This window comes from Callospermophilus lateralis, chromosome 8 (assembly GCF_048772815.1).
Source record: "Callospermophilus lateralis isolate mCalLat2 chromosome 8, mCalLat2.hap1, whole genome shotgun sequence".
Classification (NCBI taxonomy): domain Eukaryota; kingdom Metazoa; phylum Chordata; class Mammalia; order Rodentia; family Sciuridae; genus Callospermophilus; species Callospermophilus lateralis.
The window spans coordinates 12799301-12817589 of record NC_135312.1 but is presented as its reverse complement, the minus strand read 5'-3'; the positions used below and the strand labels follow the sequence as shown (position 1 = coordinate 12817589).

The 18289-nt window shown below is 33.0% G+C and overlaps 1 protein-coding gene across 7 annotated transcripts in view; it reads left to right on the top strand.

Moving 5' to 3' along the window:
* Positions 1–18289, top strand: part of Lcorl (ligand dependent nuclear receptor corepressor like) — a 151102-nt gene that overhangs the window by 87267 nt on the left and 45546 nt on the right. For all 7 annotated transcript variants that reach the window (XM_076865375.2, XM_076865376.2, XM_076865370.2 and 4 more), the window contains exon 5: positions 17070–17321. In XM_076865375.2, coding sequence (XP_076721490.2) covers positions 17070–17321 — 252 coding nt within the window. The remainder of the gene's footprint in view (positions 1–17069; positions 17322–18289) is intronic.

Here is an 18289-nt window from a genome sequence, read left to right as displayed (position 1 = left end):
TGGTTCCATTCCCAGTTTTCCTAGGTATCTCCATACTGCTTTCCATATTGGCTGCACCATTTTGCAGTCCCACCAGCAATGTACAAGTGTACCCTTTTCCCCACATCCTCGCCAGCAATTATTGTTACTTGACTTCATAATGGCTGCCAATCTTACTGGAGTGAGATAGTATCTTAGGGTAGTTTTGATTTGCATTTCTCTGACTGCTAGAGATGGTGAGCATTTTTTCATATACTTATTGATTGATTGTATGTCCTCCTCTGAGAAGTGTCTATTCAGGTCCTTGGCCCACTTGTTGATAGGGTTGTTTGTTATCATATTGTTTAATTTTTTGAGTTCTTTGTATATTCTGGATATTAGGGCTCTATCTGAAGTGTGAGGAGTAAAAATTTGTTCCCAGGATGTAGGTTCCCTGTTTACCTCTCTTATTGTTTCTCTTGCTGAGAAAAAACTTTTTAGTTTAAGTAAGTCCCATTTGTTTATTCTTGTATTTAACTCTTGGGCTATGGGCGTCCTATTAAGGAATTTGGAGCCCGACCCCACAATATGTAGATCGGAGTCAACTTTTTCTTCTATCAGGTGCAGGGTCTCTGGTTTGATATCTAGCTCCTTGATCCATTTTGAATTAACTGTTGTGCATGGCGAGAGAAAGGGATTCAGCTTCATTTTATTGCTTATGGATTTCCAGTTTTCCCAGCACCATTTGTTGAAGATGCTATCCTTTCTCCATTGCATGCTTTTAGCGCCTTTATCAAATATAAGAAAGTTGTAATTTTGAGGATTGGTCTCTGTGTCCTCTATTCTGTACCATTGGTCCACCTGCCTGTTTTGGTACCAGTACCACATATCCGAGAAAACGTTTTACCTTTGACTTTCTGAATCTGGCATATTTCACTTAGCATGATAGTCTCCAGTTCTGTCATTTACCAGCAAATGACATAATTTTATTCTCTTTCATGGCTAATACCGCTTTGTGTATATATGCCACATTTTCTTTATCCATTTATCTGGTGAAGGGCACCCAGTTTGGTTCCATAGTCTGGCTATTGTAAATTGTGCTGCTGTAAGCGTTGAGAACACATCATTTTTAATCCAAGATAAGTGAAAAGGATCTAAAATAAGGAAGACCTAAAAACACAGTAATACCTGTTGAACTCTACTCCCAAAAAATATAAAACATATTTTCTCATCAAGTGGCGACGTTTCCCCACAATTTTAGATAATAAATCAAAGTAATCCTGTCATAAAATGGAAAAGTACCCCCCCAAAAAACATTTTTTTTTAACAATTTAGTAAGATTGAACATGAAAAAACATTTAAAGTTCTGTCCACCTGCAGTATAGACACTTTTAAACAACTGTTTTAGTCAGCTTTTTCACTGCTGTGACCTAAGAACAAATTTAGAAGAGGAAAAGTCTGTTTGGGGCTCAGTTTCAGAGATATCAGTACCTAAACAGTCAACTCTACTGCTCTGGGTCCACAGTGAAGCAGAATGGTGTGGAGGAGGAAAACAGGTCAGGACGTGGCACCAGGAAGCTGAGAGAGACAGACACTCTCAATCACCATGGACAAAATATAAACCTCCAGGGCATGCTGCCAGTGACCCACCTCCTGCAGTCATACCCTTCCTGCTCATAGTTACCACCCAGTTATTCCCTATCAGTGGATCAATGCACTGATTAGGTTCAGGCTTTTGTAACCCAACTATTTTTCCTCTAAACCTTCCTGCATTGTCACACACATGAGCTTTCAAGGGACACGTCAGATCTAAACCATAGCAACAACTTTATGGAAAAAGGAAGAAAGCGAAGTTGCAGAATTTCTGAAAAATATTAGTAATGAAAAAAGATGTAAGAATCTAAGGGATATAATTAAAAGTGATTAGAAGATTCATAGCCTATGTACTTACAGTAATAAAGAAGAAATTACATTCTCAAAAAAAGGAAAAGAATAAAACAAGTCAAATCAGAAAAAAGAACAAGGAAGAAAACAAGAGGTCAAAGCAAAAATGAACTAGAAAACAGAAAGACAATAGAGTAAAAACAAAAAGAGAAAAATGCTGGTTCTTTGAAAAAAGTCAACACAGTGAAAAAGCCACATTTACCTCCTCTGTGGGATAGGGGCAGAAGGAGGAGAGGGTTGTGGGGGGGGGAGCATAAATATATAACATAACAAAGCAGAAGTAACTATTGAAACAGTTACCTTAAAAAAATCCCAAGATTCTGTTTTGAATATTTTAAAGTAAGTGAAAATCTATTTCTTTTTTAAAAATATTTTTTTTTAGTTATACTTGGGCACAGCACCTTTGTTTTATTTTGTTTTATTTTTATGTGGTGCCGAGGATCGAACCCAGCTTCTCGCGTGTGCTGGGCTAGCGCTTTACTGCTGAGCCACAGCCCCAGCCCAAGTGAAAATCTGTTTCTTAAAATTGCCCCAGAAGAGACTGAAAGTTTAAATAGACCATTTTTTAGATAGAAAAAGTTATCAAGAAATGTTTTCAAATGCATCAATCCAAAAGAGAAATTCAAAGGAATATTTTGCCACAACTTCTAAAATCAGATAATATCAACTCTCCATAACTTTTTCTAGATCGGATAGAAAGTTTCGAAATTATTCTAAAGTATGATGCTGACCTAGATAAAAATCTTGTAAAGGTAGTTCATACACACACATACAATTGTAGAATGGTGTCGTGTATTACAGACAAAAATATCAGACAAAATTCTACACTACATTAAGAAAATTATCCTATCATAGTCAAGCAAGATTTATTTCAGTAATAAAATATTTTTTAGGAAATCCATTAATATAACATACATTAAGAAAGAATCAAAGATGAAGTTTCTCTCTACTGGTGCTGAAAAGAACTTAGACACAATTTAATATTGTTCCTGAAAAAAAAAATGTTGCATGTAACTTTTACATAATAAAATACATATATCCCAGATCTAAATGCAACATAATACTTAATGTGGGAACATTCTTAAGATTTCCATGAATATTGAAACAAGACATTATTGTCTTCTGTCCTATTTAACACTGTATTAGAGGTTAAAGCTTATGTAATTAAACAAGACAAAACTATTTTAGATGCATAAGTTTTAGAAAAGAAGAATTAGAACTGGTTCTACTTGCAAATGAAAAAACTAAAATTAGATCTATTCTTATGTGCACCAGAATAAATTTCAGCTAGAAATGTGAATCTGAGATAAGTACTAGAAGAAAATATCAGTAAATTGTTTTGTAACCTGGATATAGGGCAAAGTCTATTTGTGACTTCAAAGCTGAAATGCAGTAAATAAAATATTGACTTTATTTGAAAGATACAAGAAAACAGTTTGTCTAGCAAAAAAAAAAAAAAAATCAAATAGTCGAAGTTGAGAGAAATTAAAAACTAGGAGAAAATATAAGGAATTTATATTACATATAAAAAGTTAACTATGTATTGCATAAAGAACTTTTAGAATTTAATGGGAAAAAGACAAAACACCAAGTAGAGAAAGTGGACAAAAGGCATGAGCAGATAATTACACACAGAAAAGTAAGTTAATCATTTAACCTTTAAACTTGTGATAAATCTGCAAGTTATAATTATGCCGAGTAACCATTTCTCTTCGATTAGATTGGCAAAAATTCAGAAGCCTAACAGCACTCTGTTAGGTAATAGTTACTATCTTACTTTTGTTATGGGGCAGACCACTCAGAAAACATACTAATTCCATTTTGTCTGAATTGGAAAGTCTTTATTTAGTTGGCTGGCCTGTGATTGCTCCCGGCAGGACCATAACTGTCTCTGCAAGGAACAACATGGAGCCTGAGCATTTCAGGGTCTTTAAAGGCAAAAACCACATCCAGCTTGACATAGCTGTAAGGAAGCAGGGGTACAGAAGCTGAGTTGATCAGTTAGCGAGACAATGCAATGGTACATTGGTATTTCCCACAGTACTTTTCAGGTTGGCATAGCAGCAAGCAAGCAGAAGGAAAGGGGGTCAAAATGACTCTAGTTGAGTACAGAGTAGAGAATGGTTACTGTTGTCTAGACAGTCAATCTCTGACAGGGTACATTACCTAAGAAAAATGAGAACCAAAGAAAGAACAATTTTACATTGAATAAGAATTGCCATTTTGTGTTGCCAAACTATCGATAGGTACACAGGTGGAGTGTTCCCACGGGAGAAGCATTTCTTACATGACAGGGAGTCTCAGGGTAAAATGGAGTCTTATTTGATCAGCCTGGCCCATAACACTTTGTTTAGTGTTGCTATGATAGAATACTCGATGTACTGAGTAATGTTTTAAAGAACAGAAATTTATTTCTAACAACTCTGGAGGCTAGGAAGTCCAAGTTCAGGGGGCTTTCATCCCTTCTGGCAGTGTCTTTCCCTTTAGAAGTTGGGAAGGGCAAGAGAAGGAAAAGTGGACCAAATCTATCCTTTTATCAGGCATCGACTCCCACAATGAGACATTAATCCATCACTTCTTAAACATTCCACATCTCAACACTGTTGAGTGTTACGTTTCCAACACATGAATTTTGGGAAACACATTAAAACCATAGCAGTTGGCTTTCATTATTGTTGTTGGAAGTACAAGTTGATATATCCCCTACAAAGAGATATAAGCAATGTCCTACTGTATTTTTGTACTACTACTACATAATCCCTGAGACTAGGTAATTTCTAAAGAACAAAGATTTATTTGTTACAGTTCTGGAGATTAGGAAGTCTAAAATCAAGACATCAGTAAATTTAGAACCCTCATGACCTTAACATCTCCCAACACGGTTGCATTGAGAATTAAATTTTCAACACATGATTTTACACATTGAGATCATAGCAGACAATATTTATTAAAACTGTGTATGTGTTTACTCTTTGACCCAATAATTGAATTTACCTGAAGATGCTTTGTTAATGACATGAAAATAAGCACAAAATTACTCAGACTTATTATATATTACACCAAAAATTCAGGAGTTATTTTTGACTTTTGAGACAAGTTAATTCTGTATATGTAATAGTTGATCTTAAAGATCAAAAAGGAGGGGTGAGAACTATCTGACTAAAAACAAACAAGTGAACCCAACTGTGTCAAACTGATAAAATGGTAAACAGGAAAAATTCAAATAACTAACACAGTACTCTGTATAGTCAGGGGTTTTATTCTAAGCCTAAACAGCTTGAGCTTTGCTTAGTATATTTGTTATCAGTGGGTGTATTAGTATAGTAATTCTGATAGAGTGCTTCCTGTGAGAGAAAGGATTACAAATATGAAATGGAGGAAGGAAAGCCAGAACATGTAGTATTCAATGGACATTAGAAGTAACAATATGACCTCATGATTTAAAGATTTATGTATTTAGTATTTAGTTGGTGCTATAAATATATCTGTATAGATTAATACTGCTGTGTGTATACACCAATAAATTTATATAGTATTTGCATTATATAGATAGATACCATACAAATAGTAATAAATATTACTTTTACTTACTGTAAGATTCTGGAAGAAATGATAGCACACTGGCAATGGTCATACTTATTAAGACGTCAGTGCCTGAATTGGAGTCTCAACCACAAAAAGTAAAAATAGCATATTTGGAAGATTGGTTGATTCTAAATGAGAAAAAAAGATTGAAAGTAAATATGTAATATCTTTTTGTGTGCCAAAAAAATACGGAAGTCTTCAGAAACTGGATATATCAAAATAATACTGAGAGCAACTTAAAAGAGGGTTTCTAAAGGCCAAATTTAGAACAATTTGTGCATTAAAATGAATAATGGCAAGTATGATTACATAGTAAATAACAAATAATCCATGAATGTCCATATAATCCATGAATGTCCAATGATGTCCAAACATACAAAAGATGAGGGTTAGAGAAGAGAAGGTACCATTTTTTCCTCTTACTTTAAAGAATGCTAGATAAAAACTTAGAATTGTACGGGAACTAAGAAAACTTTTCCTATTAGCATTTGGGTTCTGTGATTGGGATCCTATAAATTAGACTAACAAGACAGATTAACAAAAAGAAAAGAAATCCAAAGCATATTAACCTGTTCATGTCACATGCACGTGGGAGTACTAAGTTAAGTAACTCAGAGGGTGGTTAGAACTTGGATATACATAGTTTGTGGAAGCTTTTTTGGTGGGTTTTTGTTGTTTGTTTTCATCTTCCTGAGGTGCTGGGAATCAAACCTAGGTTTTCAGTCATGCTAGGCAAACACTGTCACTCTGAGCTCCAATCCCTATGTAAAAAAGTGACAAGGCAAAGGAAAAGAACTTTGAGTTTGTCAAAGCTTCTAATAACAAATTAAATATGTAAACAAACTAATGGAAAATTAGGTCTAGTTCATAAATTTTGTTGTGTAGGTTCTTTTGATAATCTCTTTGAGCACTTAGAATTTTGAGTTGTTGTGTTACTTAGAAAAAGGCAAATAGGTAAAAATTTATTTAGAATGATACAGGGAATCTTTAAAAACAAGGTAAAACAACTTTTTGATCATTTATAGAGAACAGCTATTGTTATGGTGAGATTGCAATAAATTACCGAGTTGATCCTAAAGCAAGAGGAACCATCTTTATTCACCAGCTGGCAAGCCAAGAGTTGTTTTTAGTGAGTTAACTTCTGTTTTTCCTGAAAGAGAGGAACATGACACCTATGCAAATTTATAGCCTGCTTCTAGACAATGAAGGGGAGGAAAGACAGCTCTTCTTACATTGTTTTCCTCTTAGTTACCCTCAACTCAAATAATCTTTCTCACAGTGTCATTTTTTGGGGTGTCATATGGTGTTACCCTTCAAATGAATAACTACTTGTATAATTTAGTATGATTTATATATATATTAAAACCATTGAGTAAATAAATGATTTGTTGAAGAACAGGATAATCACAGATGACTGATGCAAAGAAGGAAAGATACCTTTACAATAGACGTATTTATTGTATACCATCTTAAAGCAAGTGAATCGATACCATTAATAATGGAACAAATTGATATAACACCAAGGAGTCACATCACCTATGTCCTATTCCTGTCAAAAAATGTTTAACCTTGAATCTAAATCATGAGTAATATAAATTATAGGACATGCTATAAAACAATTGGCATGAAAATTAAAAAAGACTGAGGACACATGACAATCAAATACATTATGTGATTGCATCCTGAGATTGAGAAGGAAAAAGCTAAAGGACATATATAGAAAAAAAAAATGGTTTAGCAGTGTTACCAGAGGTTGAGAGTTGACTGTGGTACATATTGTGTTTCCTGGTCCTCGAGTTTATGTCTTAAGATTAGACAATTCCCCCAGTGCTAAAAGTACACAGTGAGGCAAAAATAGTATTTAAAGCACAAGTTTATTATAAGGTAAGAGAAAGGAAGATACATTGTGGAAAACAGGAGGGGTGGGACAGATCAGCTAGGGACTGAAATGCATCAGAATGATTAAGCTTTGACCTTTTGTTAGGATGGGGATGGGAAAGTGGAGTGGCAGTGCTTTGTGTAGCTGCTGCCTCTTTGGGGGAAGTCAGACACCTGTGCTGTGTTAAAATTGAGGGCACACATATATGTACTTAAGTCACTTTACACTTTTAAGACTAGGACTAGTGCCACCGTTATGTAATAGACAGCTGAATCTTGGAGCAGCTTGTGGACTCCTGCATAACCTTGGGAACATGATGTGAGACCCTAAAGTTACTAGCAATCGTGTTGGACCTCTTTTTTGCAATGTGGAAGAAGACTTGTACCTCTGTGTCAGTTCCTGACCAGGGGCTGGTTTTGCAGTCATTCCACTCTATTCCTAATGTAATCTCTAACTAATCTACCTATGCTAACAGTATTTGGATTTACTCATCTTTCATTACTATAATGAAGTACCTGAGGCAGACAACTTTATAAAGAATAAATAAGTTTATTTAGCTGAGTTTTACAGGTTCAAGGTCATGCTGCTGGCATGAACTCAGTTCTGATTAGGACCCTTTCATTTGCATCACAGCATGGTGGATAGCAATGTGGGGAGCACCTTTGGGAGTGATCACATCACCAGGCAGGAAGGAAGCTGAGTTGGACCAAGCGTCCTCTTTTTATAGCATCCTTCTTGGGAGAACTTCCAAGGGATACCATAAGAACCACCTTAATCCCTTCACAGGCCAGGTCCCTACTAAGCACCACCTCTTAAAAGGTTCACCACCAGATTCGGCACCAAGCTTCCAAAGCATGGACCCTGGCGGTGGGGGCGGTGTCACACATCTAAACTATATTCCCATTAGCAGTAGTAAACAATATCTAAACCATAACAACAGTAGTTGAGTAATTTGTCCCTACAGATTTACCTCATCCACAGATTTCATATAAAATAGAATTCTACAATGGGCATCCTTAATTTGGCATATTATTTTCAAGGCTCTTCCATTTTGTAGCAGATATGAATTCTTTTTTTTAATGGCTGAATAATATTCTGTTGTATATGTATATAACACACTTTATATGTTCACCAGTGGAAACAATATATGTTGTTGTTTTGAACTTTTTTTTAGTTGTCAGTGGACCTTTATTTATCTATCTCTCTATTTATTTATTTATTTACTTATGGTGCTGAGAATCAAACCCAGTACCTCATACATGGTAGACAAGCACTCTTTCACTGAGCTACGACCCCAGCACTCAGCATGTGTCTTCAATTTTCCTCAATATATATTTTTCTTGAAATAGAATTTACAGGTTCATATGGTGATTCTATTTTTATGTTTTTGGAGGACTGTCAATTCATTTCCAAAGTAGCTACATCATTTTTACATTTCTACCAATAATTCCTGTTTCCCTCATCCTCAATCAATGCTTGTTATTATGGGTTTTTTAAATTTTTAAATTTTTTTATTATAGAGATCCTCCTGAGTATGAAATGGTATCTTACTATGGTTTTGATTTTCATTTCCCTAATGGCTAGTATTGCTAAACATCTTATGATGTATTTATTTTCTATTAGTAATATCTTCTTTGGAGAAATGTCTACTATCATTTGCTTAATTTGAAATTTGGCATTTGTCCTTTTAGGTTAAGTTGTTAAGAGTTCTTCATTTGTCTTTTTACTTCTTGGTAGTGTCCTTTGAAGCACAGATTTTTAATTTTGATGAAGTCCACTTTATTTAATTTATTCTTTGGGTTTTTAGTGTCCAATTTAAGAAATTATTGGTCATGAAGATTTGTACAAGTCTTAATACTGAGAGTTCTATAACTTTATCTTCTGTGTATTTATGCTTTTGGTCCATGATGAATTTATTTCTATATGAGGAAGGGTCTATCTTCATTATTTTGCATGTAAATATGCAAATGTTTCAGCATTTTTTTAAAAAGTATTCTTTCTTATTGAACTACTTTGGTACTCGTCAAGTAAATAATATATGTATGGATTAATTTTTGGACTCAGTACTTTTCATTGATCTATGTTTCATTTATTAGGGCAGTAACATCTAGTCTTGATTATTGCATTTTCCTTTAAGTTTAGAAATCCAGATGTACTAATTCTCCATTTAAATTTTCTTTTTCAATATTTTCCCTTTTTTCTATTCCAGGACCCTTACATTTCCATATGAATTTCAGAATTATTTTATTAGTGAACTTTCTGTCACTGTGACAGAATACCTGGGACAAGAAAGATTTATTTTTGGATCATGGTGGTTTCAGTCTTTGGTCATTTGCCCCTGGCACTTTGGGCCCATGGTAAAAAACAGAATATCATGGCAGGGAGCACATGGTGGAAAAGACTGCTCACCTCATGGAGACCAGGAAGCAACATAAAAATGATGATGGAAAGGGCCTCAATATCCCCTTTGATCAAGTTTTTGCTTTTTGTTTTTGTTTTTTTGCCTATCTCCTAAAATGTCTGCCACCTCCTAGTAGTATCACAAGGTAGCAAACAAGCCTTCAGCATGTGGTATTTTGGAGACATTTAAGATTTAAATCATAACAATTAATTTGTCAAGTTCTACAAAAATGTTAGGTGGCATTTTTTATTTTTGGAATATTTTATTGGGATTGTATTTCATCCGTTGATTAAATTTGCAGAGTATTACCATTCAGCATTAAGATTTTTCTGTGTACAAACACAATATTTATTTTATCTTTTATAATTTTCAGTACATAAGTCTTTCACTTATTTCTGCAAGTATTTATTCTGTTATGGTGCTATTATAAAGTGATTATTAATTTCATTTTGGAATTATTTGGTGGTATTGTATACAATAAAAATTTTGTATATTGATATGGTATTCTGTGACTTGGAAACTTGAGTATGAGCTGGAATTTATTTTTTGATGTGTAGAATTCCTTTGAATTTCATGCATACTCTCTTAGAGAAATAAATTGTCTTGCTTCCTTCCTTTCCAATCTGGATGTCTTGTATTTGTTTTTTCTTACCCAATTGCCCTGGCTAAAACACTGCAGTACAATTTTAAGTAGACCTGCTAAGCATTTATATCCTTGTCTTATCCATATCTTAGAGGCCAGTCTTTCAGTCTTTCACTATTACTTTGTGTTACCTTTGGATTTTTTCATAAATGATTTTTATTAGAGTGAAGAAGTTTTCTTATATTTCTAGTTTGTTTTATATTTTTACCAGGAAGTTATTGTATCTTGTTAAATGCTTTTTCTACACTTAAGATTATGTGGGTTTTGTCTTATGTTGTGTTAATCTGTGGGTACGTTAATTGATTATTAGTTTTTAAAAAGTTTTTTTTTTTTAGATATTGATAGATCCTTTTTAAATTCATTTATTTATATGTAATGTTGAGTGTAGAACCCAGTTACCTCACACATACTAGGCAAGCCCTCTACTACTGAGCCACAACTGCAGTCCCAATTGATTAGTTTTTATATGGTGAACCAACCTCACATTCTTGGTATAAATCCCTTTTGGTCATAGTGTATAATTCTTTCTATGTGTTGCTGCATCTGTTTGACAGTATTTTGATGAAGTTTTCTGTCTATCAATAGTTTTCTATTGATTTGATAATTTATGCATTCTTATGTTGGTGTCAAGATAATACTAGTCCTGTAGAATACATTATAAATGTTCATTCTTTTTACTAAACAGGTTATGCATTATTAGAATTAATTCTTTAAATATCTGTTAGTGGGCTTTTTATGTGTTTTGAGGTTTCTGTTTATTTAACTCAGCTTCTTATTTTCTATATAGGTTATTCAGAATTTTTTATTACTTCCTGAGTTGATTTGGTAGTTTATAATTTTCAAGGAATTTAACCATGGTTATCTAATTTATTGACGTAGTTTCTGATAATCTTTTTTTAATAGTAGTTTATGATAATCTTTTATGTGTCTTTGGATCATAGGTGATATCTCCTCTTACTCTTCCCTCTTTTCAGCAAATTGAGTATTCTTTGGTTTTTATCTAGCTTAGCCTTGCTAAAGGCCCGGTGTGTGTCTGTGTGTATTAGCTTTTCAGAGAATCACTTCTTGTTCTTTAATTTGTATTTGTTTCTGTTCTGACCTTTTACTTATATACTTTTGTTGCTTGTTTTAAAGATTAGGTTATTTATTTGATTTTTTTTTTCATCTAAATGTTAACAGTTGTTCTCTCTAAGCACTGCCTTAATTGCATCTCATATATTTTGGTATATTGTGGTTTTATTTTCATTCAACTACTCTTGTAATGTTATCTTTGACCCTTTAAATGTTCAGGATGTGTTCCTTATTTCCATGTTTGTGAATTTTACATGCTTTCTTTTGTCTATTGGTATTGGATGTGTTAGTCTTGCTGTGACAAAATACCTGAGAAAATCATCTTAAAGGGAAAAAAAATCATCTTAAAGGAGAAAAGATTTAGTTGGCCCTAGGTTTCAGAGGTTTTAGTTCATGATCAGTTGGTTCCATTGTTCTGGGCCTGTGGTAAGGTAGAACATGATGGTGTGGAGAATGTGATAGAGCAAACAGTTTACCTCATGCTAGTCAGGAAATGTGAGGATGTGGGTGGGGACAAGATATACCCTTAAAGTAGCAACCTGTTTTCTCCAACTAAGCCCCAACTCCTAAAGATTCCACCACTTTTCAGTAGTGCCACCAGCTGGGGACAAAACTTCCACACATGAGCCTTTGGGAGATATTTCAGTTCCAAAGCATAAGATTGAAGGACATATTTTGAATTCTTTTAAATTGATTGAGATGTGTTTTGAGACCTAACATTTCGTCCTCTTTAAGAATTTGCATGTACATTTGTGAAAAAAAAATATTCTGTTGGTATTAGACAGAGTGATAAATATATATGTTTGATCTATTCAATTTATAGTGTTGTCCAAATATTCTTATCAATCTTTTGTCTAGTTTTTCTGTCCATTATTGAAAGAAAATTCAAGTCTCCAATTCTTAGTGTCAAATATTCTATTTCTCCCTTCAACTAATTTTTTTTCATTTATGTTTGCTCTGTGTTGAGATTTTATATATGTGTATATAATCTCTTCTTGATTAATTAAAACCTTTATCATTATCAAATGATTCCCTCAATTTCTAGTAGCAATTTTTGAGATAAAATCCTGTTTTGTATTGGTATAACCCATTCAGCTTTCTTTTATTATTGTTTTTATAACATGTCTTTTTTCCATCCTTTTTCTTTAAACCTATTAGAGTATTTGAAGTTAAAATGTCTCTTTTGACAGCAGTTAACCAAATCATTAATTTTTTAAGTACATTCTCCCAATCTCTTCCTTTTACTGGAAGTGTCTAATCTATTTACATTTAATGTAATTACTAATAAAGTAGGACCTACATCTGTCATTTTACTGTTTTTGGTTTTTCCTGGTACACAAAGGTGCTTTACCAGTGAGCCATATCCCCAGCTCTTTTGTTTGTTTTATTTTGAGAAAAGAGTCTTAAAAATAAAGTTGAGACTGGCATCAAACATGTAAGCCTTCTGTCTCAACTTTTCAAGTTGCTAGGATTATAGGTACATACCACTGTACCTAGCTTTCTATTAGTTATATATGATTTCTCTATGCCTCCATAACTACTTTCTTTGAGTAAAAATAAATACTTTCTAGTATAATATTTTATTCCCTTTTGTTTGTTTGTTTAGTATATTCAGGGTTTTGTTTGTTTTTTTATTTTTTTTGTGGGGCGGTGGTGGTGATTGCTCTGGGAAATGCAATTCATATCTTTATTAACAAAAATTGAGTTTGAATTAATACCAGCTTAATTTGAGTAGTATAGAAAAACTTTGTTCCTACAGGTATTATTCCTTTTCCCCTCCTTTGTGTTATTATTGTCATCCATGTTACATCTTTATAAACATTATATGTTCACCAAGACAGATTCACAATTATTGTTTTATGCATTTACTTGCTAAATTAGATAGGAAAAGTTAGAAACAAAAAATAAACATAATTTTAAGACCAGAAAAATACATTTTTTTACTTCTTATTTTTATTTTTTTTGTGGTTCATATTCTTTATTTCTTTTTTTTCTTTTTTTAAAATTTGTTTTGTTACACATAACAGTACAATGATCCAGAAAAATACATTTATACTGTAATTCACTGATGTAGTTACCTTACTTATGCTTCTTATTTCTCCTTGTGGAGTGAAGTTACTGTCTAGTATCTTTTTGTTAGGTTAGCTCGGCTAGTGATGCATTTTCTGTTTCCTGGGAATGTCTTAATTTTCCTTGTTTTTTTAAACAATAGTTTTGTTGAATATAGAATTATTAACAGTTATTAATAGTTAACAGTTTTTCTTATAGCGCCTGCAGCGTGAGTGATGAGAAAGAGAGATGGAGGGACTGAGAAATGAAGGCAAGAGGAAGAGAGAGAGGGGCAGAGGAGACAGAACGAGAGCACCAACGTTCAATGATATTCCAGCTAGAAATTTCAGTCATTTGTAACCTGATCTTTAAAGTAACCACACATTTCCACAAATCACCATGGTATAACATGGAGTGGACTACAAAATAATTTAATACAGGAGACACAGGAATCATTTCAAAGCCATCTTGGCAGCTGGCTACCACACAGAGCTTGTTAAACTTTTTAAATTATTTAACATTGAAAAATGAAAAGATAAGGCAAAAATAAGTAAGTCTCTGTTTTTGAGGGCAGTAGATTCACTTCTGTATGGCAATGCTCGCTCTTTTCTAGCTAAATAAAATATTCCCTCAGTATCCATGGTGGATTGTTTCCTGGAGCACCCCATCAAGACACACACACACACACCATAATCTCTAGATACTCAGTCCCATATATAAAATGGTGTAGTATTTTCATATAATCTATGCGTGTTTTCCCATATTTATCTGACCTTTGTAAAAATGAGTTTAAAATCCCTTACCAAGATCTTAAGTTATCATTTGCTTATTTTAGTTAGGACAATTTGGACTAGTGATGTAGGATACTTACTGATTATTCAGCAGCTGATTAGCATTGTGTTTGTGTCTCTCTCTCTTTTTTAATTTCACGTGGGGGTTTATTCTATATTGTAACATAAAAGGTACAAAGAGGAAGTAGGTGAATAGAACAGAGTTTTATAAACTTAGCTCTAAACTTAACCCTAAAGTATAACTCTAGTTAAATGATACAAGTTTATGTCTTCATTCCTTATTATGTCTTCATTCCTTTCTGGCGAATTTTATCCTTTTCAATTAGCGAGGTGATAATAATGTTAGTCAATTAATGGCAGGACAGTTAACTAAAATATCTAAAAGCAAAGCCAATGTCTCTTTTAAACACATAATGGAAAGCAAAATTAGGTTTGAAAAAAGAGAAGAATGTTCATACAAGCCTTTCAAGATTCCTAAAGGTTTATATATTTGGAATTCTTGTGTGCAACATGGAGACTTTTTATTTTGATGATTCACTTTAATTAAGGTATATATGATAATGCTAACTATTCTGGACTAAAAAGTATTAAATGGATTTACAAATTATATCGTTTCCCCAGTTATCCTTAGTTTTACTTACTTGTCATTTTATGATTTAAATAAAATATAATTAAAACTAAAAATAAATAAAATATAACCGCTTAATTTGCATCTTTTTGTTTCTCTTGTTCTTTCTACTATGATTTCTGATAGTAGGTAACATCTAATGAACTTTCAATATGCCAAAAGCATAGTTCAGCATTTTACCTCCAATCTCTTGTGATCCTTACAGCATCCTGTAAGCAAGCGTTTCTATAATTTGAGACAGGGTCTCACTGAGTTGCTTAGTGCCTCACTTTTGCTGACTTTGAAATCACCATCCTCCTTCCTCAGCCTCCTGAGCTGCTGGAATTATAAGCATGCACCACCATGCCCAGCCTGTTATTTTATCTGAATGACTGGAGAAATTAAAACATGGAGAATATATATAAATACCTTGATCATAAAAATGGCTAAGATTGCAACCTGTAGCTATGGTTTTTATTCCAGTTTCCAAGAGCAAATAGTGGGGGTTTTTCCCATTCAAGTTCTAAATAAAGAATAAAAGTGAAGGCTGAAATGTTACTTTCTCTATAGAACCAGTATCTCTTCTCTCAGAAGTTTTTTTTTTAAATTCAAACTTCTTTGTTTCATTAGAGATAAAATATAGAGTTTATTATGTAGTATCTCTAGCAGGTCTGAGAAAGTGCTCTGTGATCAGATTTATTGACATTTCTATAGAACCATAAATAGACACATTGATTTAGGTCATGTTTTGCTACCAGATGCGATAGGGAGGCAGGATTGTGTATCTCCTCTTTTCAAAATAATAACATTTTAGAGTCATAGACCTATGGTGATAGATACTAGTTGGAGAATTCCCCTTCAGATCTCTTGGAAAAGTTTTTCTAATACTTAAATGAAACTAGGGAGAGTTGTGCCTTCAGTCTTAGCCAAGGATCAGGAAAGGCATATTCATATAATACTACTTTGCCTGGATAAGTGGTTAGGTATTTAAGGTTCAGAGAATTAGTATCTCTAGAAATAGGGACACTTAAGCAAATATATCCTTCCCATTTTACCAGTCACTCTACCTCTGAAGGCCAGTATATATAAAGGAATTGGAGTAAAACTAGCAGTATGTACAAAAACGCCACCACCATTACCACTGTCAAACAAATCTCTATACTGCTATTATACACTGTGTTTACAAATGCCCTATCATTATCACACAACTTATGTCACACTATCTTTCAGTTGTTTTTGCCCATTATGCAAATTTCAGGCAGAATTATATACCACTGTTGAACTTCTTTATAGTGGGTATCTTATCAAATGATATTTATAGAATTAAGGATTAAGAACCTCAACAATTCTGTCATTTTTATAGGGAATCATAGGAGATGCATGCTGAAGTATCTATGAATGAAATGTCCTAATTCCATAGAGTCCCTTCAGTGTCTCTCCACATTAATAACAGGAAAAAGAAGTGAAATGTGATGAATATTAACAATTCTTGAAGCATTATGGAAGCTTTGTCATCATACTATTCAATTTTTTGTGATCAAAATTTTTCTATGTAAAAAGTTTAAAAATTCTTGAAAAAATTCAGGGTACAGAAATACATATTTAACAAATTTGAAAAACTCAATACAGAGTTTTTTAAATGTTTTCTTAATGCATGTACTCTGTATATTAAATTAAAAATTGCTTGGTGGGCTGGTGATATAACTCAGTGGTAGAGCACTTGCCTAATGTGCATGAAAACCTGGATTCAACCTCAGTGCTACCAAAAATTAAAAGAGAGAGAGAGAGAATGTTTGGTTATTCATATACATAATTTATATTCACATACTAATTATTAATATCTAATATATTTAAATATTAAAATTCTGAAAATAAGTTCTGCTTATGTCTAATTGTCTATCTGTATTTTAGTTTGGTATAGAGAATGTTTATTTGCAAGAATTGAGAAAATATGACGTTTTGGGGGGATATGTTATCACAAAAATAAATGAGGCTTCTGTTTCTCAGTCCAGAAACCATTGGCAATTCAGAACTGTTGCTAAGACTTCTAATATCACTAATTTTGTAATAAAAATAAGTTTTAAATGATGGTGGTTTACATTTCCCTTTTTTAATGATTATTGTATTTATTTCTTCCCTAGATCTTCCTCAGAACTGTGATCCTAACATTCCCCTAGTTGCTCAGGAATTAATGAAAAAGATGATACGTCAGTTTGCAATTGAGTACATTTCAAAAAGTGGTAAAATTCAAGAGAATAGAAATGGTTCAATTGGACCAAGTCTCCTATGTAAAAGTATCCAAATGAATCAAGCAGAAAACTCCCTTCAGGAAGAGCAGGAAGGCCCCTTAGACCTCACTGTGAATCGAATGCAAGAACAAACTACTCAGCAAGGTAAGATTTTTGTGTGTGCACAGTATGTAATTTTATGTTTTAATATCCTTAAACATATACAAAAGTTTTTGTATTCATAGGGAAATTTATCTTAGAAGTAACATTTTAATTTGCCTCTGTAATATGGTCTAGAGAAAAAAGCAAATTTAGAATTTTGTGTTGCATTTTTAATTATTTATAAAAGAAAATTTGAATTGGTGTCATCTCTTTACAATGAAGTATATGGTAAGAAATTCACAATAAACAAACTAAAAGATCCGAGTAAAAAGTTGTTTATAAATTACCTTTAAAATGGGCTCTTCCATCTTTTGTACTTAGTTGAGAAATAAAAGAAATAGATGAATTATCTTTTAATTGTTTGTGATGTAACTAGAAAAAGAAGAAACTTAGTATATGTGACAAATATAATGTAATCATGTACTGAATTGTATAGGGACAGATTTTTCAGAAGCCTGAATGATGAAGGCCATATTAAACTCATATCTAACTGAGTTTAATTAAAGGAGAACCTTGAGTTAACAGAGGAAAGTCAAGAAGAGCCTTTTGAAGTGTGAGAGAATGTTATCAAATAAATACTTGTGTGGAGATGAGAGAACAAGTAGCTTTTGTTAACCTGGGCTAAAGATTATGTCTTGGAAGCGATAAAAACGTTAACATTAAATTTGATCATTGAAAGCAGTGGTGTTATTTCAGGGCTCTCAAAAGAAAGTACAAAAATGAGTATAGATATGGAAGGGATAGAGTTTTCAGTTTTTAAGTCAGATTAAAATTGAAAGGGAATGAAATATGGATATAATTTCCCCTTGTTTTGAAATATGGATTTAATTTTTCCTAATTTTTAGGTTATATGAGTTTATTTGGAAATATTTGAGAAACATTAAGATAATAATTATATTGTTAAGACAAAAGAAATGTCAAAGATAACTATGATATAAGGCTTAATAAAAAATATATTGGTACATAGAATT